The sequence below is a fragment of the Arachis duranensis genome, chromosome 4 (genome assembly GCF_000817695.3).
Source record: "Arachis duranensis cultivar V14167 chromosome 4, aradu.V14167.gnm2.J7QH, whole genome shotgun sequence".
NCBI classification, from domain to species: domain Eukaryota; kingdom Viridiplantae; phylum Streptophyta; class Magnoliopsida; order Fabales; family Fabaceae; genus Arachis; species Arachis duranensis.
The window spans coordinates 89,240,420-89,264,962 of record NC_029775.3 but is presented as its reverse complement, the minus strand read 5'-3'; the positions used below and the strand labels follow the sequence as shown (position 1 = coordinate 89,264,962).

The 24,543-nt window shown below is 34.4% G+C and overlaps 1 protein-coding gene and 1 long non-coding RNA gene across 7 annotated transcripts in view; both read left to right on the top strand.

The window, feature by feature from the left end:
* Nucleotides 1-5,973: 5,973 nt before the first annotated feature.
* Nucleotides 5,974-7,549, top strand: LOC127746511 (uncharacterized). Its single transcript, XR_008008171.1, has 4 exons — nt 5,974-6,068; nt 6,753-6,860; nt 6,950-7,169; nt 7,263-7,549. It is a non-coding gene; the product is annotated as an uncharacterized LOC127746511 (long non-coding RNA).
* Nucleotides 7,550-16,823: 9,274 nt separating this feature from the next.
* LOC107484872 (RNA polymerase II C-terminal domain phosphatase-like 2) overlaps nt 16,824-24,543 on the top strand; it is a 12,522-nt gene continuing 4,802 nt past the window's right edge. For 4 of the 6 annotated variants that reach the window (XR_001591279.3, XM_016105418.3, XM_052260240.1 and 1 more), the window contains exons 1-10: nt 16,824-17,416; nt 17,668-18,138; nt 20,408-20,618; nt 20,907-21,064; nt 21,656-21,726; nt 21,828-21,933; nt 22,065-22,145; nt 22,336-22,477; nt 22,562-22,947; nt 23,025-23,082. Coding sequence is in view for 5 of the 6 variants with exons in the window: in XM_016105418.3 (XP_015960904.1) it covers nt 17,144-17,416; nt 17,668-18,138; nt 20,408-20,618; nt 20,907-21,064; nt 21,656-21,726; nt 21,828-21,933; nt 22,065-22,145; nt 22,336-22,477; nt 22,562-22,947; nt 23,025-23,082 (1,957 nt within the window). In the remaining variant the exon portion in view is untranslated. The remainder of the gene's footprint in view (nt 17,417-17,667; nt 18,139-20,407; nt 20,619-20,906; nt 21,065-21,655; nt 21,727-21,827; nt 21,934-22,064; nt 22,146-22,335; nt 22,478-22,561; nt 22,948-23,024; nt 23,083-24,543) is intronic. The other 2 variants (XM_052260239.1, XM_052260238.1) reach the window with 1 other exon arrangement.

Here is a 24,543-nt window from a genome sequence, read left to right as displayed (position 1 = left end):
CTTCCATGGTGAAAAGCCTTCAGTAGGGATCTTTTTGGTCCTCCATCCCCTAGGCATATTTTTCTTAGGACCCTCTTCCTTAGTTGATAGTGTACACCCGACACCAAACTTATGTTTAGTAGTAGGGAGGTTGAATTGGTTCTATCCAAGGGAAGAGGCTTAAATGATGAATCCTTTATGCAAGTGCCTCCGTTGTCAGGGGGCAATGGATGGTTAAAAACCTTGAACACCATCCAGTCCCTATGCAACCTCAGTGCCTTCTCTCCTTGCTCAACATCTATCATAGCTTTTTTAGTGGCCAAGAGTGAGGTTTCGAGAATGATGAAGTGATTCGCATCCTCTCCCATGTCAAAGCCTGTAGGGAAGAAGAGCTCTCCAACTGTGCTTACCTCAAAGACTGGTTATTCATTTGTAAGGTAATCCTTGTTGCTTGTGCCTCTTGTATTCCCAGCTTCTTCATCGCAGATAAAGGTATCAGATTCAAACTTAAGCTAAGATCATATAGGGCTCTATCAAGAGTGATCTTTCCAATAGTGCATAGAATCTGAAAGCTCCCTGGATCTGGCATCTTTCTTGGTAGTTCATTCTGGACTAAAGCATTGCACTCTTCGGGTAGTACCACAGTCTCATCTCCCCTTAGGTCCTTCTTGTCAAAAGGAATGCCTTTTAGATAGGCCGTATAGTGGGTCTTCTTTTCCAATACCTCTGCCAAAGAGATATTGACTTGCAGCTTTTTGAGTGTTGCTAGGAAATGAGCTAGTTGCTCATCTTCTGGTTTTGTTTGCACGCCTAGGAAAGGTAGCTCTTGAGACTCTTTCACCTCTGCAAGGGCGTGCTCTGTGGGAATCACAGGCTCCTCTTGCATGCCCAGAGAAGAATCAACTTGAGGTTCCTTATCCTCTATAGGGACGTGCTCAATGGCATTCTCAGGATCCTCCTGGTCCTTGGTTGCCTTAAGTCCCTCAGTAGCAGGCTCTTGAGGTTCAGCCTCCTTGGTAAAGAGTACTGTTTCACCTTCTTTTAAGGTCTCCTTCCTAGAGAGCATCAGGCTTTCTGTGAAGGCCCTATAGGGATGCACCTCCTCAAACAACTCAGTAAGAGGAATATTAACCTGTTCAGGTGTCCACTGGTCGTGGGTGTGAGTGTCTTTTTGAAGGTAGTTACCACTTATATCACTAGAAGCATTATAAATCTCAGCAGGGGGTATGTCTACAGTCTCCATGTCTAGAACTTTTGTCTTAACTGGGGTCTCCTCACAGGAGTATAAGTGCTGGTTATAGGCAGCTATCTCAATGAGCTCATCTGCCTCTTCATGTGCCTCTATAAAGTACAGAGAACTGCCTGCAAAGTGATCATCTTGCCCCATCCTGAGAACATATGGGAAGGGCAATTCCTGAACATCAGCTTGTACCTCTCCCAAGCATCATGGAGGGACTCGCTCTCCTTCTGCCTAAAGGTCTGAACATCTGTCACTAGCTTAGTTAATCTCTGTGAGGGAGAGAACCTGTTCAAAAATTCGTTAACAACCTTATCCAAGGTGTTCACACTTCCTCTAAGTTCAATATACCACCATTCATTTGCTTGATCACTCAAAGCAAATGGGAAGAGTTTTAGCCTGGAGACTTTAGGATCCATTCCATTGGTCTCTACGTGTCACAGAACTGCAAGAAGTCGGAGATAAATATACTGGAGTCTTCCGGTGGGTGTTTATGAAACTGGCACTTTTGCCGTAATAGCAGTACCTGGTCTATGTTGACTTTAAAGTCATCTGAGTCAATAGGAGTGTCAAATGTATAGGAGCCTAGAGGTCTCCCAATTTGTGTATTCCCCTTTGGATCCATAGTGACCTTCGGTGTTCCTGCATACATAAATAAGAGACAAAGAAAAATAGGAGTCTCTATGTCACAGTATAGAGAGCTCCTAGTGAGATATCCAAAAGAAATAGAAGAGAATAAAAAGGGAGAATTCAAAAATTAAAGAGGGAAAAGGAATTTAAAAATTTTAATTTTTTTAAATTCGAAAATAATAAATAAAAATAGAAAAATTAATTAGAAAAATCGAAAATAAAATAAAAAAATTAGAAAGAAAAGAATTTAAAAATTTTTTAAATTCAAAAAGAAAGACAAACAATTAACTAACAAGATTTGAAAAGAAAGATAACAGATTTGATTTTGAAAATTTTAAAATTCAAAAAGAGAAAGTCAAACAAAAAGATTTGAAATTTGAATTTGAAAAGAAAGAAAATATTTGAAATTTAAAATTTAAAAGAAAGAGTCAAACTAGATAAGATAAGATTTAAAAATTTAAAATTTAAAAGATTTGAAATTTAAATTTGAGATTTTGAAAATTAAAATTTAAAGATTTAAAATTCAAATTTGAAATTTTAAAGATCAAGAATCTAGAAAGATAAGATTTGAAAAGAATTGAAAAAATCTGATTTTGAAAATTTTTGAATTTGAATTTTGAAAAAGATTTTATTTTGAAATTTGAAATTGATTTAAGATAATATAAAGATTTTTAAATTTGAATTTTTAAATTTGAATTTAAAATAAGATAAGATAGGATCTTTTTGAAATTCAGAGAAAGATAAAAAGATAAGATAAAAATTTGAAAAAATTTTGAAAAAGATAAGATATGATAAGGATTTGAAAAAGATTTGAAAAGATAGGATTTAAAATTTAAAAATTAAACTTTACTAAACAAGGAAACACCAAACTTAAAAAATTTTGAAATCAAAGGTTATGATTTTCAAAATTTTTGAAGGAAATACACAAAAAGGACACCAAACTTAAAAATTTTAAGATCAAACAAAGAAAAACACTAAGAACAATTTGAATACAATGAAAAACACTCAAGAACATTTTTTCGAAAATTTAAGAAAAGAAAAACACAAAAAGACCCCAAAATTAAAATTTCAAAAGCCAAGACACAATTTTTTTGAAATTTGCAAGAAAAACACCAAAAGACATCAAACTTAAAGAATTTGAAGTCAAATAAAAGAATGTAACAAGAATAGTTCGAATACCAAGATGAAAAACAAAAGTAATTTTCTAAAAACTCAAGAAAAGACAGACGAACAGTACCAAAGGGGCCAAAGATAAAAAGAGACACCAAATTTAAGAACTGACACAAGACTCAAAATAGAAAACTCAAAAGGAAATAGATGGTCAAAAACAGATAAAGGTTTTGAAAAATTTTTGGAAAAGAAAGCAAAAAACACAATTAAAAGAGCAATTAAACCATAAAAGTACCTAATTTAAGCAACAAGATAGTCTGGTAGTTTGTCAAACTCGAACAATCCCCAGCAACGGCGCCAAAAATTTGGTGCACAAAATTGACTCCGCCATATTCACACAGATAGACCGGCAAGTGCACCGGGTCGTCCAAGTAATACCTTAGGTGAGTGAGGGTCAATCCCACGGAGATTGTTGGTTTGAACAAACAATGACTACCTTATAGATCTTAGTCAGACGGATAGAAAATATAGTTGTTGTGAAAAACATATACAACAAAATAAAGATAGAATTACTTAATTGGTGTGAAATTAATGATAAGAGAACGGTTGAGGCTTCGGAGATGCTTCCTCCTTTTGGGTCAATTTTTCTTACTATCTACTCCAACTTTTGATGATTCATTCCATGACAGGCTGTAAGTGATTAACGCCAGGTCAGTGGTCATTAATCTCCTCTGCTTCAGATAAAACGCCAAGTCAGTGTTCATCCAATCTGAACGAGGGTGAAGCTCCTACAGTCCATTCCCTTTGTGACTCTAATCAAAGCGCCACAGAAAAGGTCAGATCTTCCAAATCAGAGAATGCTGCTCCAATGATTCTAGCCTATACCACAAAGCCCTAACCGCCCCCGCACCTCGGCTGAACTAATGTCTCCAAGTCCCCAACGAAGTCGTGGATTAGCCGTCTAAAAGATGTATAATCAAGCTTATGGTTCAGTACTATCCCGTCAAGGGGCTCGCAAGAACCCATATAGAATAGGGATAACGGTCAAGTTACACTCCCAATTCATTAGGATGAAGAACGAAGATACATCTTAGAATGGAATCAAGCATAGATTGAAATAGAACAATGATATTGTTAATCCATAAGAATTAGCAAAGTTCCTAACTTTAATCTAGGAGGTTAGTGATTCATAGCTTACAGAAAAGTAATGAAAGGTTCAAATGGGCAAAGATCTCTAACAAGGGTGATCTTTGTTCTATATATACTAGTCTAGAAACTATACAGAAATAGGATAAACTAAGTTGATAGTGCAAAAATCCACTTCTGGAGCCCACTTAGTGAGTATTTGGATTGAGCTCAGGGGGACTCCACGAGCTAGTAAACTTCTTGGGCATTGAACGCCAGCTTTGGACTCCTTTTTGGGCGTTGGACGCCAATTGCTCCCTTTTGGGCGTCCAACACCAGGAAGAGGGTGAAGTGCTGGCGTTGAACGCCAGTTTCGGACCTTCATTTCCAAAGCAAAGTATGAACTATTATATATTGTTAGAGAGCCCTGGATGTTAGCTTTCCAATGCCATTGAGAGCGCACCATTTAAGCTTATGTAGCTCCAAAAATGCTCCTTCGACTGCACAAAGGTCAGAATTCGACAACATCTGGAGTCCTTTCTCTATCTCTGACTCAGACTTTTCCAAAGCTCCTCAATTTCAGCCAAAAATTACCTGAAATCATTATAAAATGCAACAATTCAAAGTAGAATCCAAAAATATGAATTTTGCACTAAAACCTATGAAAATATAATAAAACTTAAATAAAACATAATAAAAACTATATAAAAATGATGCCAAAAAGCGTATAAAATATTCGTTCATCATTACTCAAGTAGTAAAGATACCCGAATGAACTTTGGTGTGGTACCTTATTATGGAAAGTTGGTAGACATCATTGAGCTTTTCTACAATGGCTTTACAGTTCTCTTATTTAAACGTCAATGGGCAAACACAACTAGTCCTAGAGAAATCAAAAAGGACAATTTGGGTTTTTTATCTGTGAACTTTACAAGGCTCATACATACTAGTGAACATGAAGATGACGAGCCATATATTAAAACTTCTGAAACCCAGATGGTATATTATGTGGATGATGAGATGGAAAAAGGATGGTGCATACCAATTCACTCGAAGTTAAGAGATTTGTATAATATAGGTGGAGATAATATGGGTGAAGATGATGAAATTATAGTATCTAATGATAATTATCTACCACAAGACTTAGAGTCTCTTTTTCTAGATGAAAATACAAATATAAAATTGGTGAGAATAGTTGTTGATAATGATCTTCCAATAATCAATGAAAACTATGATGAGAATGAGGATATACTTGTGTAAAAGACATTGAAGTTTTGTGTAAATAATGACAAAATAGTTCCTTAATGCTCATATATCAACTTCTAATAGTACCAGTTTCTTAAAGTGTGACCTTATACATTATTGTTATTCTTTGATTTAAATAATATAGTTTTCTCTTATTTCTTTGATAAACAGTATAATGTGCACCATTTATTAACATGAAACCCTTTAATTATATTTCTTACTATGTTTTTATAGATATGAAGAGGAAAAGGCCAATAAAGAAGTATCAAAGTCCTAAAAAATTCCTCAAAGATGTTGAAAATACTACATTAGTGTCATCCCCTAATGCAAGAGGAAATGATCATATCTCAATTTTTAATTTTGCCAAATTCTTAAAGGGTGAACTCATACATGATTGTTATTCTTTGATTTAAGTAATATAGTTTTCTCTTATTTCTTTTATGTTTTTACATGTATGAAGAGAAGAAGACTGATAAAGAAGTATCAAAATCCTAAAAAATCCCTCAAAGATGTTGAAAATGCTAGACTAATGTCATCTCCTAATGCAAGAGAAAATGATCATATCTCAATTTTCAATTTTACCCAATTCTTAAAATGTCATCACTTAATATTATTTTTTCTTATTTTTTTTATACTATTGCAGGTATTAAAAAGAGAAGACTTGTATAATTCGAAGAGGAAGAAGATGAACGTATTGAACCGAATGTTGTATATGCTATAGAACTTTCAAATGATGAAAATGGTAACTATCTCCTCTTTTAGCATATTATGATAAAAATATTGTGAATTTTTTAATTCCTTTAATTAGGTTTCTAATTCTTTTACTTTGAAGTTATCTTGGCACAAGAAAAAAGACATCTTCCAAGTCATTATAGGTCAACATCTTTTAAAGGCATGAGTCAATAAGAGCATATAGCTCAAAGTTCATCCATTCAAAATGATTGTAAGAGATTTGCAGTTTTTATTATTGTAACAATGTTTCTTGCATTTTCTTACACAAAAATCAGTTTAAGATTGAAATCTATAACCTCATACAAATTATCAAAATTCCTTATTATTATTCAATTAGATAGTATATTCGTAGAATCGCATTGCACATTGATTAGCTCCAAAGGAAGATTAGATTAGAACATCAAACAAGTTTTTCTAAGCTAGTTTACTCTCAAATTCCATTGCCATAGTTGTGCTTTTACTTCTTGGATGTAATATCTTTAAGCTTTTCCTTCAGCTCGCCATTCTACATGAATGCAAATTATTTTAAACACAATACAAAATAATAAGTACAAAAAATTAACAAATGAAATGTGAACTAACCTGGTGCATATTAAGGATAATATCTGATCCGTCAATAAACACATATATTTTTTTTCTTAAAGTATCATCCCCTATTATCATTTTTCCTTATTTTCTTTATATATTATTGCAGGTATTAAAAGGAGAAGGCTTGTACAATTCGAAGAGGAGGAAGATGAACATATTGAACCGAATGTTGTATATGCTAGAGAGAATGTTCATCTCACAAATGATGAAAATGGTAACTATATCCTCTTTTAGCATACTATGATAAAAAAATATTGTGAAGTTTTTAATTCCTTTAATTAGGTTTCTACTTTTACTTTGAAGTTATCTTGGCACGAGAAAAAAAAACATCTTTCAAGTTATTCTAGGTCAACATCTTCTAAAGGCACGAGTTAACAAGAGTATATAGCTCAAAGTTCATCCATTCAAAATGAAGTTCATAGTCATAGTTTATCAGATGCTGATTTTCTTAATAATGAAGAGGTAGACGGAGTTGCTATTTCTAGAAAGAAGTGGAACACCACATGATTTGTTATTGTTGTAGGTATGTTATTTTTTCTTATTAATTTACTAGTTCAAATAATGTGTTGTCAATTACTAATTATCTTAAATAATAGCTCTTTTATTTTCTTTTTAGATGAACAAGGGGTTGAAAAGAATATGCATCTTCAGGTAAAAGATGCATTTTTCCTTCATCATAGTAGGAAACGAGTTCTTATAGAATGGAATGGAAGTGGTCAGTGAATTAGAGAATCTGGTGGACTCTTTGGGAGGTGTTTTGGGGCTCATTGCAAATAATTTTAATAATTTTCTTATAATGTACAAAATTTGGCATAAAGTTCCAATGCAATACAAATATGCTGTTTTTGAGAATACTATTATGGTTGGTATTTTTTTATTATATTTTTGTTTTGAAAAATATTATTTGTTGTGTTTACCTTAAGTTTTGTATAATAACTACATATTTATGTTTTTCTTGAAGAAAATATTTGTTGTTAATGATGATGAACACAAAAAGTATATCTTGTCAAATCTTGGAAATAAGTAGAAGAATAATAGATGCAAGCTATTCAATGAGCATTATAAATCGGAACTTAGTTGGGATGCAAATGTTTATTTTAATTCAATTGGAGTTTCCAAAGACCATTGGGCTGCATTTTTGGAATATAGATTGAGTCCAAAAACTCAGGTAAACACATTTGTTATTTTTAATTTTTATTTGTGCTTAAGATCCGTTAACTTTTATGCTTGCTAATGTGCAGGAATTGTGTGAAAAGAATGCTACAAATCGGCAACAACTAAAAATTTCTCACACTCTTGGCTCAAAAACACTTGCTAGGAAACGCCATAAACTTGAACATTTGTTTACTTTTTTAATATTTTTGTTTTATTACTTTTATGTGTTAATTATATTTTAATTTGACCAATTTTATTATAATAATGTTAGGAAGTTGAAACTGGGCAACAATTTAGTAGAGAAGAAATATTTTCTATCACTCACAAGAAAAAAGAAGGAACATTTGTCAATAAGAAAGCACAACAAAAAAATATAAAATAAGATTCTAATCTATATTTGTTCCCACAATGATATGAACATAGTGTGTTTTCCATCTTATGGTTGAATTCATATGATTTAATTAGTATATATTTTATTAATTATTTTATGACAACTTCACCGTATATAGTTACAACTAACTCTCATTCATCATGGAAATTAGAAGTTATATAAACATATATATTTTTGGATCAATTAATTACTAACTAATACGTGTAAGTTCATGGTGCTATTGTTTGACAATCAAGTTCAAATAGCTTTAAATATTTGTCTATCTAACCAAGAGGCCAATCAAACAATCTCTTCACTGTAATAAAATACTGCATAAATAGAAAACAACTAATGTTGAATTTTGAATTTTGACATAGCTCTAGTAAAATACTAGGGTATTCTAGAACACTTCTGCTTTCATTTCTAACGATCTTTCAAATAAATTCTATTGAGTTTTATTATCAATGCCTCATTTACAAGTTTCCAATGCCTTGCTGTTCTTCTTTGCAAAATGATTGATAAATTCTGATATTTTTTCCAATATTGTGAAGCATCTTCCACTTCGCTGCAAGATACAACTTAATTACATCACTCCAAATAAAGACTAGAAGCAAACTGAAAACTTAATATATAATATGCTTTCATTGCTTTGTAACATTATTATTTGTCTATGAATCACTCTAGGAAGACTTACAAAAAGAAATTGGTCAGGATGTTTCTGAAAATGAAGCATATGTTAAAGTATTTAGCAAAGAGAATTCAAACTATGTTAGAGGTATGAGATTTGGTGTTCGTCCATCTCAAGTGATTGGATCTTAATCTAGCTCAAGAGAGTCTATGCAATCTACTACAACTAGTGGACCATCAAGAACTGAATATCAAAATTTGAAGTTATAAGTACAGTTGCTACAAGAACAAGTAAATTTTCTTGTGAATTGTTAAGAGGGTCAATTGCCACCCAGTTTTTCTATTGAGGTAAGATAAGAATATATGTTATACTTAATTTTATAGACTTGCATACTTAATTTTTGTTATCAACAACTTTTTCTAAAATGATTGTAGTTTGTAATCATAGCCTCTTGTATAACACTTGTTTTTTTATTTTCACTTGTAGGTTGCAGATTTTGAATCACCAACACATACAAAATCATATTCTTCTGTCAGTCATGAACCTCAACAAAATAGGCCATCCAACGTTTAAAGGAGTTTTATGATTGAATTGTTAGGTTTACACGTTTGGATTAAGTTGGAATTTTTTGAATTTACACATGGATTATGACTATGTAATTAAAACTTGTAGAATTTAACTTTTGAAATACATTGTTGCTATTTTTGTAAAACTTGTCAGATTGAATTTGGATTTGTTGAAAAACAATGTCATTTATGGAGAATTCAACTTTTGATAATAAAATTTTGATGTTAGAGAGATTATGACAGTTTAAGACATTCACTAAATACAGGAAAAAATTATCACAGGAATAAGTAACTTATTAACGGTTTTAAATCGTAAAACTGTCACTAAAAATATTGTGACCGCTTAAATAGTCACTAAATATGCTTAAAGTCTGTCATAAGAACTAGTAACTTAGTGACAGTTTCAAATCGTCGCTAAATGTTCTGACAGTTTAAATAGTCATTAAATATGCTTAAAAACTGTCACAGGATTTAGTAATTTTACGACAGTTTCAAAACGTCGTGAAATACAGTATAAAAAACACCTTTACAAGTGTTACCAATTAGTGACGGTTTTATACTTTAAAAACTGTCACAAACAATTTAGCGACACTCTTTACCAATGGTGATCCAAAACCGTCACTATGTCAGCTGGCGACGCTCAAATCTGTAATGCTTTTTTTAACCGTTGCAAAACCATAGTGACAGTTAAAACCATTATCAAGGATTAATAAAAACTGTCGCCAAAATATTGTTTTGTTGTAGTATATTATTTTCTTTTTTCTTTTATATAATTTTCATAATTTTATAAAATAAAGTATATTTAATAAGAGGACATAAAATATTAGAATTTAGACATTTGATATGAACTAATATATTTCATAATATATATTTTTTTATAATTAAAAAATTTAATGTGAGAAATTTATGAAATTGATGATATATTGGATTACAAAAAAACGTAAGCATTATTAGCTTACTTTAATACTATTTTTATATCTGCTTTTATATAATTTTTATAAAATAAAATTTACTTAGCAAATAAGATATGCAATATTAGAACTAAACTCTTAATATGAAGTAACATCTTTTATAATATAANATATATATATATATATATCGATGCTATTTATTATGACAATTTAAATATGGTTATACAAATAGACTCTTTTCTCTATATTGCTACAAAACTAAGTTTAATTAGATTAAGATCTATCCAATGTGTGATAAGTTAAATTAATTATATTATATAGTATAGATTTAAAATGTTATATTATTTAGAAATAAATTAGATGATTTGTAAATTAATGTTAAAATGAAAGTTAATTTGTAAAAAATATTATATGAAATATTCAACTGACAATTTGTATATGATTCAACATCATTATTCAACAAAAATAAAATATAAAAAAATACTAATAATTATATTTAACTATTACTTTTTAATTTAAGTGAATAATGATATGTATTAAATTTAATTGATTAAAAAATTTAAAATTTTATTTAATGTCATTTAAATTTTGTAATGGTTGATAATAAATGACATATTAATACTATATAAAATTTTAATTATTTTTTATATTACAAATTATCATGTGTGTAAAATTATTGACGTGACATAGATATATACAAAAAATAATATGATATAAGTTCATTTTATATATGTTAATTTTAAATTTTATATGATATAAATAAATAGATATATATTATTTTGATATTTTTATATAATATGATAAATAAATAATAGATTTGCTCAAAAAAATATTAGAGATAATAGCATTAATTATGTGGATCAAATACATTTTAAATAGCAAAAAGTTTATAGTTAATAAGCATAATTAATGTTTCTTTAACTTATTACCTACAAAGCATAGATACTTTACTTGAGTTGTGTTTGCGTGTTGGATATATTTCGGATACGATCCTCACCGATATACATATTTGTTGTGTCCAATCATATTTTAATAAAAAAAAATTTTCGAACACGTTTAGACACATTTAAATACCATCACGTGTAGACTTGGTTATCACCCTATTGGTATAGTGGAGGCGTAAGGACATAAGGGGGGTATCTGGTTCCTTTCTGCAATGCAGGGTGTTCACTGCAAATGGGTTGATGCTTTCGATCAGTGTGTTACAGTTGAGGTTCAGGTAAATAATGTGATTTGGAGGTGCAGTGGTATCTATGGTAGTCCTCAATTTAATACCAGAGTTCTGCTATGGGATTATCTTGTTACTCAGTCTTCGTCTTTCTGTGGGCCATGGATTGTTATTGGTGATTTTAATGAAGTACTATTCTCTCATGAATCTAAGGGTTGCCTCTTCTCGAGTCGTCATGCAGATCGGCTTGCTACATCTCTAGGGGATAGTAATCTGTTTGACTTGAAGACTATTGGAAGACGGTTTTCTTGGTATAGAAGGGTTAAAAATGGTGTTGAGGTGGAGAAAAAACTTGACCGGTTCTGTATCAATAGTGGCTGGCTATCTCTCTTTCCAGAGGCTTATGCAGAAATGTTAAATAGGCTTCAGTCTGATCATTGTCCTATCCTAGTGCGCTGCGCAGGTCGTCCCCAACCGAAAAAGAATAGACCTTTTCGGTTTATTGCGGCTTGGACAACTCATCTACCTTTTCGGTTTATTGCGGCTTGGGTAACTCATCCGGAGTACAGAAATATTGTGAACCAGTCATGGCAGGCTGGCTACAAAGAGATGCATGGCAAGCTTTCAGAAGTGCAGAAGAACTCTTTGGAGTTTAATTCTAAAGTGTTCGGCAACATTTTCGTTAGGAAATGTAAATTGGAGAGACAGATTAATTTCCTTCAGAAGCGACTTGAAGTAATGGAGGATTTGTCTATGCGGCAAAAAGAAAAGCAACTGATTGAGGAATTTAATAACACGCTTGTGCAGGAGGAACTTCTATAGTTTCAAAAATCCAGAGAGTAGTGGGTAAAATTTGGGGATAGAAATACCAAATTCTTTCATGTCCAGACTCTTGTGCGGAGAAAACATAATAAGATTCATGGTCTCTTTCTTCAAGATGCGGTATGGGAAACGGACCCGGATGTCCTTAGAACGGAAGCTGAATCCTTTTATAAACACCTATTCTGCCAGTCGGAGGATGTAGACTTAGGTTGTCTTGGTGATGTGCCGCTACCTTCCCTGAATGATGAAGCCTGTTGTAGCCTCACAGCGCCAGTTACTCTGGAAGAAGTTAAGTCGGCCGTTTTCAGTATGCATTCTTTTAAGGCGCCGGGCCCTGATGGGTTTCAAGCTTTATTCTTTAAAGAATACTGGGAGATTGTTGGTTTTGATGTTTGGACTATGGTTCGTCATGCGTTCTCTAGTTTGGAAATGGATCCAAGGATGATGGAAACTCTTGTGGTTCTTATTCCGAAGGTAGAAAACCCGGTTTCCATAAAGGATTTCCGACAATTAGTCTCTGTAATGTGGTTTACAAAGTTATAACGAAGGTCCTGGTCAATAGACTTCATCCCCATCTCAAAGAGATTATTGGGCCCCTTCAAGGAGGATTTATCCCGGGGAGAGGAACCCCAGACAACATCATTGTAGCACAAGAGGTTCTCCATTTCATGAAGAAGACAAAGTCAAAGAAAGGCACCTTGGCCTTTAAGATTGATCTGGAGAAAGCGTACGATAGAGTGGATTGGGGATTCCTGAAACAAACCCTGGTGAGTTTTGGCTTTCCTCCTCCGACAATCAATCTGATTATGCGTTGTGTCACTGCTTCCTCACTGTCTATCCTCTGGAATGGGGATAGATTAAACAGCTTCACTCCGAGCAGGGGTCTTAGGCAAGGAGATCCTATATCACCGTATCTGTTTGTGTTGTGTATGGAGAGACTGTCTTGTTCTATTAATCAGCAAGTTGATAAGGGCTTGTGGAAGCCGGTTGCGGTTTCTAGAGGGGGTCCAAGAATTTCTCATTTGATGTTTGCCGATGATTTGCTTTTTTTCTATAAATCTAAAAAATGGCAAGTTCAAAATATAATGGTCGCTTTGGATAACTTCTTAGAGCCTCTGGGATGAAGGTTAATGTGGAGAAATCTAAAGCGCTATGCTCTAGGAATGTTTCAGCAACAAGAAAAGAGATTTTCACTGGAGTCTCCTCCATCAGATTTGTCCAGAACTTGGGCAAGTATTTAGGGGTGAACCTTAATCACTCTCGGGTGACACGCGCAACTTTCAATGATGTTCTAGACAAGATTCGGGGAAGGCTAGCCAGCTGGAAAGGGAGATTGCTTAATAAGGCAGGTAGACTCTGTTTGCTAAACTCGGTAGTGACTGTGATTCCTACTTATCGCATGCAAGTATCTCTCTTCCCTAAAGGGGTAACTAATAAGATAGATTCCATGATGTGAAACTTTCTATGGAAGGGTCAAGCTGATGGTAGAGGCCTGAATCTAGTTAACTGGAAAGTGTTGGTCACCCCTAAGAAGTTTGGAGGTCTGGGAATTAGAGATCCTTTTTGTGCCAATATTGCTCTTCTTGGAAAACTAGTTTGGCAACTTTTTCACCATCCTGATAAGCTATGGGTTCAACTGTTGATGGAGAAATACCATTCTTCTAAGGATGATTGTCTTAATCGGTCTCGAGAAAGGGGATCTTATGTTTGGAAGAGTATATGTCGAGCTTGGGATATCCTGAAGGAAGGTTTTATTTGGTGCATTGGGGATTTGGAACAGAACTTTTGGTTTTCTAAATGGAGAAGAGAGGGGTGACTGTGTCAGGAGATGGATTATGTTCACATTTCTGATTCGGATCTCAGGATCTTGGACCTTTGGTCATCTGGACAGTGAAACCTTAAGAATATCTATTCTCCTCTGAATCAGTCTCTGCAGAGCAACATTAACTCTTACAACCCAGATGTTCAAGCTGGTTCAGAGGTCGGTTGGTGTTGGACTGGTGTGGTTTCAAAGGTTTATGATGCTTATAGTGGTTATTTGTGGCTCAGTAAGAAGATGTTTAGTTGGGAGGATATGGGTAATTGGCTTTGGCTTTGGCGTCAACATGTTCCCGAAAAGCACAAATTTTTGGCCTGGCTATGTGTTCGGGAGGCTCTTCCTATTGCTGCATTTCGTTTTAGGAGGGGCATTTCGCACACGAATAGCTGTCCACGATGTTTCTCAGGTCAGGAATCGGTATTATATTGTATTCGGGATTGTCCAAAAGCCCAACTTGTTTGGCAAGCTTTATTGATCTCCGATCAACCAGTGGATTTGATGAGTTGGTTCTTACATAATAGCAAACAACGTCCCTTTAGATTCTTTTCTGGTCTCTGGTGGATTTGGCGTTCGAGGAATAACGAGATCTTTCATCCTCACGACCATTGGACCACAATAAGGTGATTGGTATGGCTTTGTCCTTGGAAAAGGAGCTCCGAAATATTTTTGAGTTGCAACGACTGTCTATCCCCTCAACCATTAGTGGCTCTTGGATTCCCCCCTCAATGGGTACCTTTAAGATTAATTGTGATGCTAGCTATCCTGGCAGTGGTGCTCGAGTTGGTTTTGCTTGTGTTAGCAGAGATTGGAAGGGAAGGTGGCAACGAGGCTGTCTAGGAACAATTGAGAGTTGTAGCATTTTGCAAGGAGAGTTGTTTGCTATTTGGAGAGGCTTTCTTTTAGCATGGGACTCGGGACAAAGAGACATTATATGTAAGACAGATTGTGTGGAGGCTTTTACTATTGTCAATAATTTACAAGATTGCTCTGGGTTTATTGATCATTTGGTGTTAAAAATTCGAGATATCATGTCTTGGAAATGGCGTGCTGATCTTCGATTGATCTTGAGAGATGCAAATACAGTAGCAGACATCATGGCAAAGACCGTAATGAGGACCCTTTCTCCCCAAGTAGAGCTTCCGTTGCCTTGGAAAGAATTTGAGAGTAGTATTCAGCGGGACTGCCTTTCTTAAGCAGTTTCTTATTTTTTTCTCGTTCTTAGTTTTTGTTTATTTTCTTTTAAGTCACAAAAAAAAAAATACCATCACGTGTCTATTTAAAAAATACTTTATATTTAATATGTACATGTGTCTCTGTGTCCTATAAAATTTTAAAATTCGCGTGTCGGCATATCACATGTAGTGTAGTGTCCGTGCATCATAGCTTATACCCCTACAAAACCTTTACATAGTAATATTTTTCAAAAATGCGTAAAATTTGATGTATTATTTTATATAGAGATTACAAATCTAATCCTCCGATTTAAAAAATTTAACTTTAGAATTTTTAAAACACAAAATTAATTCTCTAATTTGTAAATTTACATAAATGTAACTCTTTGATTTGTGAATTTTAATTTTTAAAAATTTTTAAAATACAAAATTAATTATCTGATTTGTAAACTTACACAAAACCAATCTTTGGATTTGTAAACTTACATAAACTGATTTTCTAATTTATAAACTTTAATTTTTAAAATACAAATCAGACCCTTTATTTTAAAATTATTTCCATACTATCTTAAAACGCACCACGTCTCTCTTGGTATCATTTAAGCAACGAATAAGGGTGTGTTTGGTAACCACATTTGAAGGAAGAAAGTACGTTAGAATTTCTTGAAAGCTTCACTTTTTTGTTTGGCTAATTTTCTTCTCTACAAACGCAGAAGTGATTTTGTTCATAAAATCACGTTTACAAGAAGCAATAATTTATAGCTTCTCCGTTGCACTAACGTGCTTCTAGCCAATGCCTTCAATATTTATTTTTTTTTACCAACTTTATCCTTTATACATATTATTGCATTATTTATAGAATTCTTATCATTCCTCTTTATATTAACTCTTTTTTTATTATTTATATTTTTTATTATTTTTTATTTGATATTATATATTTTTATAGTTATAATTTTTGTGTATTGTATTTATTATTATCTTTTTATAATAAAATTTATTGATCCTATTAGGTAAAATAAATTAAATAAAAAAATTAATCATAAATAATAATAGTTGAAAATTATAATGTACTAAAAAAGAGTACTAAGAGTATTAAAAATATACTATATAAAAAATATATAAGAAAAAAAGTATAAAAAAATTAAACATGTATAAAAAAATAATATTATAATTTAATGTCATGTCCTTTTAAATAATTATCTATCTAAAAGTGATTTTAACTAATATTATCCAAATAATATTTATTTTATCAAAATCAATTTTGGTAAAGAGTTGCCAAACATAAATCATGTTGACACAACACGGATGTTAAGCTGAGCATAAGCACCATTGATAGGCTCGTATATTATTAATCAAAGGCGGATGCGAAGCCACCGTGTCCAAAATAATATCGTAATCCCTCCCACCTGCGTAACCTTAGCATCTCCCAAGTCCCAAGAGCACAAGCTAGGGGCACGCTAGTAATTTATCCAACACCCATGTTTCCTGTACAACTGAAACCCCCCACCGTTCCCCTATAAATATTGAAGCGCTGTCATACTTTCAAAATCGTAGGCTTGGTAGAGAGAGAAAAAACAAACGAGAAACATAAGGGGAGAGAGAGAGAGAGAGGAAAAAAAGGGAAAGAAAAAAAGGAGCTACGACCTCCGAGACTGTAAAACAGACTAAGAGAGGGACAGAGGGAGAGTGCGCGCCAGCGGGCGACATGAGAAGAAGCTTAAAACGACACCGGAAAATGCCGTCTGCAACTCTAAACGACACTCTCATTCTCTGAACATTATCGTATTCCTCACGCCGTTGCCGTTTTTCATCATCGTGTCGTCGTTTCTTTTGCCTCTGGAAAAATTAAAACTCAGCAACATAGTTACATAGAGCAGAATAGGAAAATGAGCCGTTTAGGGTTCAGAACCGAGGTTTATAACGCGGACATGCGTTTGGGTGAACTCGACGTCGTTTCGGTTCCAACGTTCCCGAATTTCCGGTTCCCAAACGACGAGATTCGAATCCGCCACATGTCACCGAAGAGCGAGCGTTGCCCTCCGCTTTCGGTGCTCCAAACCATTTCCGCGTTCGCCGTTCGATGCAAGCTTGAGTCCTCACTCCCCGTGGAGCAGCCACACTTAACCAACCTTCATGCCAGTTGCTTCTATGAACTGATGGTACTAGAGAAAAACTACTATCATTTAATGCTTTGGTTATAATCTCCGCCGCTGCGACAATTGCCGCATTTGATTTCAATTTTAAAGCTGATTCTGATTAGTCGATAAGTTAGATTTTAGTTTAGGGGGAGTTTATTTCTGATTTCTATTTTTGAGGTTGAGTTTTGGCGTAATTGTAAGGTGCTTCGCAATTTGAAGCTATGCTATTTGTGATTTAATTAATTTAGTTTTTGTGCTGATTGTGGATTCAGACTGCGGTGGTGCTGGCCGGAGAGGAGGAGATTCACCTGGTGGCGATGCCAAGTAAGAGGAAGAAGTTCCCGTGCTTCTGGTGCTATGCCGTGCCCAAAGGTTTGTACAATGCGTGTTTGGGGATGCTGAACATGAGGTGCCTCGCGATCGTGTTTGATTTGGATGAGACTCTTATAGTTGCCAACACGATGAAGTCGTTTGAGGACAGGATTGACGCCCTGCGTGGGTGGCTCTTGCGGGAGACAGATCCATTGAAGGTTCAGGGGATGTCTGCAGAGCTCAAGCGATGCCTTGAGGACCGCCTGCTGCTGAAGCAGTATGCGGAGAATGATTCTGTCATGGATAATGGGAGGGTTTACAAGGTGCAGATGGAGGAGGTGCCTGCCTTGTCTGAGAACCATGAGAAACGTATTCGCCCAATTGTGAGGTTGCCAGAAAAGAATATTGTCCTCACTCGCATCAACCCTGAGGTATAATATAAAAAAATATATTTGTTTACTTGCAAAAGTTTTCCCCTTTATTTGTCATTGTTAATTTAGTTTGCTGCATTATACTTTATTGAGAGCTAGTAGTGGATGGGGAGTGCTAATTGTTGAGCCAATGGGTTTAAGTTCGAGGTTTATTATTTGGAAAGCTTTTTTAGGGAGGTTAAGTTTGACCAATAATTTGTTGATTTTTGGGAATTTAGTTGATTGGGAAATAAGAATGTATATAACCTATTGAAAAGACAGTAGAGACAGATGGAGCAGTTAAGTTATCTGTGTGAATCTTTATAGAACCAGTGTTTTTGATAGTCATGCTTTGTGCTTGTGTTCTCACATCCTGTTTGTTTGAGTGATTGAGTCACATAGCAACCCCTATAGTTAGAGTCGGTATATTTGATCAGGCTATGTTTGACTCTACCCCATAAGCTAGATCGAGGGTTGAAACTTGCCTTGCCTTGCCTTAGAAAGGCTATTATGGCCGTAGCACTGGGCAGGATGTGTTCACGCCCATGACTGGACATTTGGAGCATGAATTTTATAGGACTAGATATTTGTAGGTGACCCATCAACAACCATAGGATAGGTTTTTATACCATATTAACATTGTGGGTGTTAGATAGGAGAGAGAAGAGTGAATATATGATTTTGTTGGGGGTGTTATAACCTACAAGAGGTAAGACACTGATCCTATTTATAGTAATAGGGGAATCCTAATCCTAATCAAATAAGGAAATAATAATGAAATAAAGGTAAATGTGAAAATCAATCTTATGAAATCGTAACTGATACTGTTTGATATATACAGAGATTATATTTTGTTTATTTCTATAAAATCTCAATTTCTGTACTAGTTATGCATCTTAGTTTCCTCAGATAATTTGAGAAAAGGAGCTGAACTGTGAGGGGTACGGAGAGATGTGAGAATCAGAAATGCAGAGAACATGAAATAACAGAAGAGAGTAGAGGCAGATTGTTCCATATGAGTACTTTAAGTGGCGATTATGAGCAAGAATCTTATTTATGTCTCCACCATTTGTTTTCTTTTGCTTGTATGTTTTATTGACATGTATTAATGATAGCAGCTTCATTTGCCTTGCGATGGCTTGCATAAGTAAAATCAGCTTTGTATTGCTTTTGTTGCATAGAAACTTTGAGTTACATAGAAACTTCGAGTTAAATAAAGTAGCTGAAATATAAAGGTCGCTGCAAGATTTAATTAATGAAGTACAGACATACTAGTTGGGTGCTGTGTCTAATAGGAATGTGAGAGAAACAGAAATGTAGAGGGGAACAGAGAGAGTAGGTAGAAGAGTGACCGAGTGAGAGATCTCTGAATATTCTTGTCTTAATTATCTAAATGACACATTGCACACTCTTGTGCTTATTGCAGTCAGTGTCTTGGGCAGCAAGCCAGGCTAGGGATTCTACATTAATTGTTATAGTTACATATGTACCTGTATTAAAAATAAAAAAGGGGCAGTCTTGTGCAGAAGCATCTCGCGTTAACGTGGGGTGCGGCCAGGGATGGGCTGCACCCAAAAGGTCGCGTACGCAGCCTAACCTGATAATAACATTAGTTGCTGTTTTCACGGCTTGAACCCGTAACTTTGAGGTCACATGAAGACAACTCGACCGTTGCTCCAAGGCTCCCCTTCTAGCTTACTATATTAGTTTCTAACATTTTGACACATGTCCATCATATGACAAAATAATGATGCATTTCTATATGTTCAATTAAATAAAAATTATTATTGTTACTTTTTAAATTTTTTATTGTATTTTTTATTCTAATACAAAGTAAGACAGCATACTTAAGGCTAATATATACAAAACAATGTTATGAATATGAAATATGGATGATGAAGAATGTTTAATGTGGTGTCTGTGTTAATGACTTAATGTTTAATATTGTTAATCACTATTCCCTGCGGTTTTGGATGTTGGTTCTTGTGTTTTTGTGACTGCATTATTTATGAATGTGTACAGTCAGGTTTCCTAACCTATCAAAGTATCAATTAACTCACTGCCAGTTTTTATTATGTTCAAATAAATAAATTTTGTATCAATTTAGAGTTCTCCTTCTCCTTCCTCCTATATGTATGGTACTAAGTGCAACACTGCAACTCATTACTTGTTCATATGATTTTGTCCATAGGAGAGGTTTTTCAGCAATGAGATTCACCTAACTGGTGTATTTGTGTTTGGAAGCCTTTTAATATGTTTCAATTTTAATTCTTCTTTGTTCTTCACATAGATTCGTGATACTAGTGTACTTGTGAGGTTGCGCCCTGCATGGGAAGATTTGAGATGCTATTTAACTGCAAAAGGACGCAAGAGGTTTGAAGTGTATGTTTGTACAATGGCTGAAAGGGATTATGCTTTGGAAATGTGGAGGCTTCTTGACCCAGAGGCACATCTTATAGGTTCAAAGCAAATTCTTGATCGTGTGATTTGTGTGAAAGCAGGTATTCTTTCTATTATTCATGAGGTTTTGTACTTCCTTTGATGCTTGTCAGTTGTCACCTTTAAACATAATAAAGATTTTCAAATTATTTTGTAGAACTTAATTTGAGATATGATTAAAATTCCAAGCATATTTATTTTTCTAAGGGATCTTGTTATTTTTGATACAGCAATAAGTTGAAAACATGTTTTTCTCTCCACTTTGATTTGTTTTATCAGTTATTTTTTTTGTATGGTGGTTAATTGTTCCTTCTTTTATGTTCTTCGTATTCTTAATCATTTATTTGCAGGCTCGCGAAAATCCTTACTAAATGTTTTTCAAGATGGTATGTGCCATCCTAAAATGGCAATGGTGATTGATGATCGATCGAAAGTTTGGGAAGACAAAGACCAGCCTAGGGTTCATGTGGTTCCTGCCTTTACTCCATATTATGCTCCCCAAGCCGAGGTACTGTTAGTTACGGAGTGGAGTGTTTGCCACTCCCAAATTGATAATGCCACTTCTAATTGGGAGATTTTAATACAACATCTACAACAAAATCTTATTAAATTGGGACTAACATAAAAAAGATTGGCAATATCCACTACCTTGTATTTATCTTTTATTTTGTTTTGTTTTATTTTTTAATTTTAAATGTGTTATTGGTAGAGGAATGAATTGTTTTTGGCTATACCTAGTGGAGGAGGAGGAGGAGGAAATGAGGGGTTAAACAAAATGTGGGAGTGAATAACTAAATACAATTATACAGAAGGGGTTTGGAGTATATGGTTGGAGCATCATGCACTCATCTTTAATGGCAGATTTTCTAGGAAGCATGTGTTCTGAGATAGGATCTTTTATTATCCTTCTCCTAATCTTAATGAAATTCTTCTTTCACCCAAAAAAAAAAAATTATAGAATAGTAAAGTGACTAGCATTTCCCTCTCAGGGTTAAAAAATTTGTAATATTTATAAATTGGTGAAACAACGTTTGTTATATAAGTCTTTATCTTTATTATGAATTTAAATATTTCAGTAATTTCTGTATTTCTTTATTAGACTGCCAGTGCTGTTCCAGTCCTATGTGTAGCAAGAAATGTTGCATGTAATGTCAGAGGTTGCTTTTTTAAGTAAGTTGTATGCTCAACTGCTCAACTGCTCAACTGTTTTATACACTCAATATTCTTCCCCATATGTTTTTAATTTATTTTTTTTTATGACTTGGGGTCAGAGAGTTTGATGAGATTTTATTACAAAGAATCGCTGAAATCTTCTTTGAAGACGATGTTGTAAGTTTACCTCATCCCCCGGATGTGAGCAACTACCTGATGTCTGAGGTATTGGATCAAAATTTGGAATATTTGTGATTTTGAATTCAGTAATTATAATAAGCTATACGAACGGTTTTACTGTTCTCAAATGCTTATCTTGCTGTTGCTGAACTATTAACAAGCTCACTGGATGGCAGGATGTACCAAATGGTAATTCTAATGGCCCTATCAATGAAGGAATGAATGGTGCAGAAGTTGAGCGAAGGTTAAGCCAACCTGTATGTTCCAATGTTTTTGGGTTTATTGTGTTTATTGTGTTTATTGTTTCTGCACTATGTCTATGATACATGTTTTGAAACTTCATACTAAATCATTGTTGGCAATTTCTTATGTTATGCATTTGACAAATTTTGAAGACCATAGAATTTTTATGTCTATGATACATCTTTTGATTCCCCGTGTTTTCAGGATGATAAGCTTTCTGTTGATGTAGTTACTCGACCTATGGTTAACAATGCTGAATTCAGACCTGAAACTTCTCAACCAACTGCTGGTATTATTGCAAATATCGCTGGCCCTGGATCTTCACGAACCCCAATTCTGTCACAGAGTATGGAACATCTCTAGAATTTTAGTTTGTGGTCGTGAAAATATGCGATCTTTTAATGTTTTTCTTTCCCAACCTTTGTCTCAGAACCTGGTTTGCTTGGACCTCCAGTCAGGCATGACGTCAACTCTCTTGATCGTGATCATGACATGAAAAGAGGACTATTAACGATGAGGCATGGTCCGGATATAAGAGGTCAAACTTCAGTTGAACCCCCGCTTATGTCAAAGCCGCCTCCGCCCCTACCCTCACAACCATCTCCATCTTTAACACAGTCACATGGAGGCTGGTTGGTAGATGATGATATAAGCAGCAGACCTCATACAAATAGCCGGCCTTTTGCATCTCTTAAGGAACCAAATGCAGTAAAATCTGACAAGCATCAGGCCCAACAGAAACCATTTTCCCATAGTATGGTAGTTTCACCGCCCAATGCTTTACTGTCGCCAGCATCACAACTTAAGGCTGAGGAGGTTTGTAGTTGAAAATCTTTTGGATGTATTTTTTGGACTATTTTAAAATTTGAAGGCTTGATCTTGCTCACATGCAGGCATTTTCCATGAGTGACTTGCAGAGGCAGAATGCACTGTCAAAGTCCCAGCTTTCAGGTATTTCTTGTTACTAATTTTTCTAAGTACATCCTGATAGTTTCTGTGAGATCCCTTTGAAATTTAATCGATATTCGTTCCACATATGATGAAGTGTTTGGGTGTAAATGCCTAATGGAATTATTTTGTCTGTCAGTACTAGGGGAATTATACATGGGTTTTACACTGGACTAATGTAGTTAGTGATGTATCTTTTGCTTGAAAATATCAAGTTCTGAAATCTGAATTTAAAGTAGGCTAGCAGCATCATGTTCTAGTTAAGCAACTTGTATGCCATGGCATTTCTCTGCAATTAACCTTTGACCATACAATAATTAATACAGACAATCTCCTTTTTCTTTTTTTATTTTCCCCACCTATTTCACCTGTTTCATCTCCAGGCTTCCCTGAAATGCTATCTTTATAACCTGTTATTCTGCTATGTATTCTGTTTGTTCAGTTCCAATTTTAAGTGTTTCTATATAATATATATTGTATATCATATACTGAGTTGCCACCTGACTAACAATCAACCTTTCAATGGGGGGTCCTGTTATGGTTTCTTGAGCTTCAAAATATTGGTCTGTAACCCTAGAATAGATTAGCCACGTAAGATATTTAGTCAGGTGACAGGTATCTTTTTGTTGTGTAAATGATCTCTCTCTCTCTCTCTCTCTCTCTCTCTCTCTCTCTCTCTCTCTCTTGTGTTGTGGCAGATTAGTGTGGTATGCTGTGATATTAGCCTGCTTTCTTCTATAATTATCTGAGAAATATGGGTTAGTGCATGAAAGATAATCCCAGGTCAGTATCAGCTAATGACCTGATAAGGTTTTTATCTTATAGCAATAGGGGAGAGTTTGCTCCAATTATATGAGATAGGATGTTAAAGACATGCTTGAGATCCCAAAGAGTTAGGCATAGGATTTCTCTTAAGGTACCCACTGCAGAAGACTAGGCTTCTAGACTGTACCTCCTGGATAATCTGGGGTTCATATTGCGGAGGGATTACTGCAAAGCACAATATTACTTTTGTACTCGTGCACTTTGACAGTGAACAGAGCCATACCTGTAATCTCTTAAGCCAATGTATAGTCAGCTGGGTTTGGCAATTGGGTTTCTTAACCCTTTAACCCCCTCTCTTATTATTGATCCAGTGCAAGCTATCCAACTTCTCTTAGATCATTTTCTTATCTAAATACCTAGTCATATTTGTTATGTTCCCAGCAGGGAACTATTTGGTGTATCTGTGCTTCATGTTAATGTAATAAATAATAATGCATAGGTTCCATCTGTATTTGCATTTATAGATATTCATTGGGGAAGGTTTGTGCATTTACGTAGTACATCTTTATTAATCATTACAGTTTGCTATTCTTAAGTTTGTAATGTTTTGGGATTTTGATGTCAGTCAGCTGAATTTTCAAATTATTACTTTTCTAAATAATTTGAAAGGCTAGACAGGGATACGTTCAGGTACTTCTG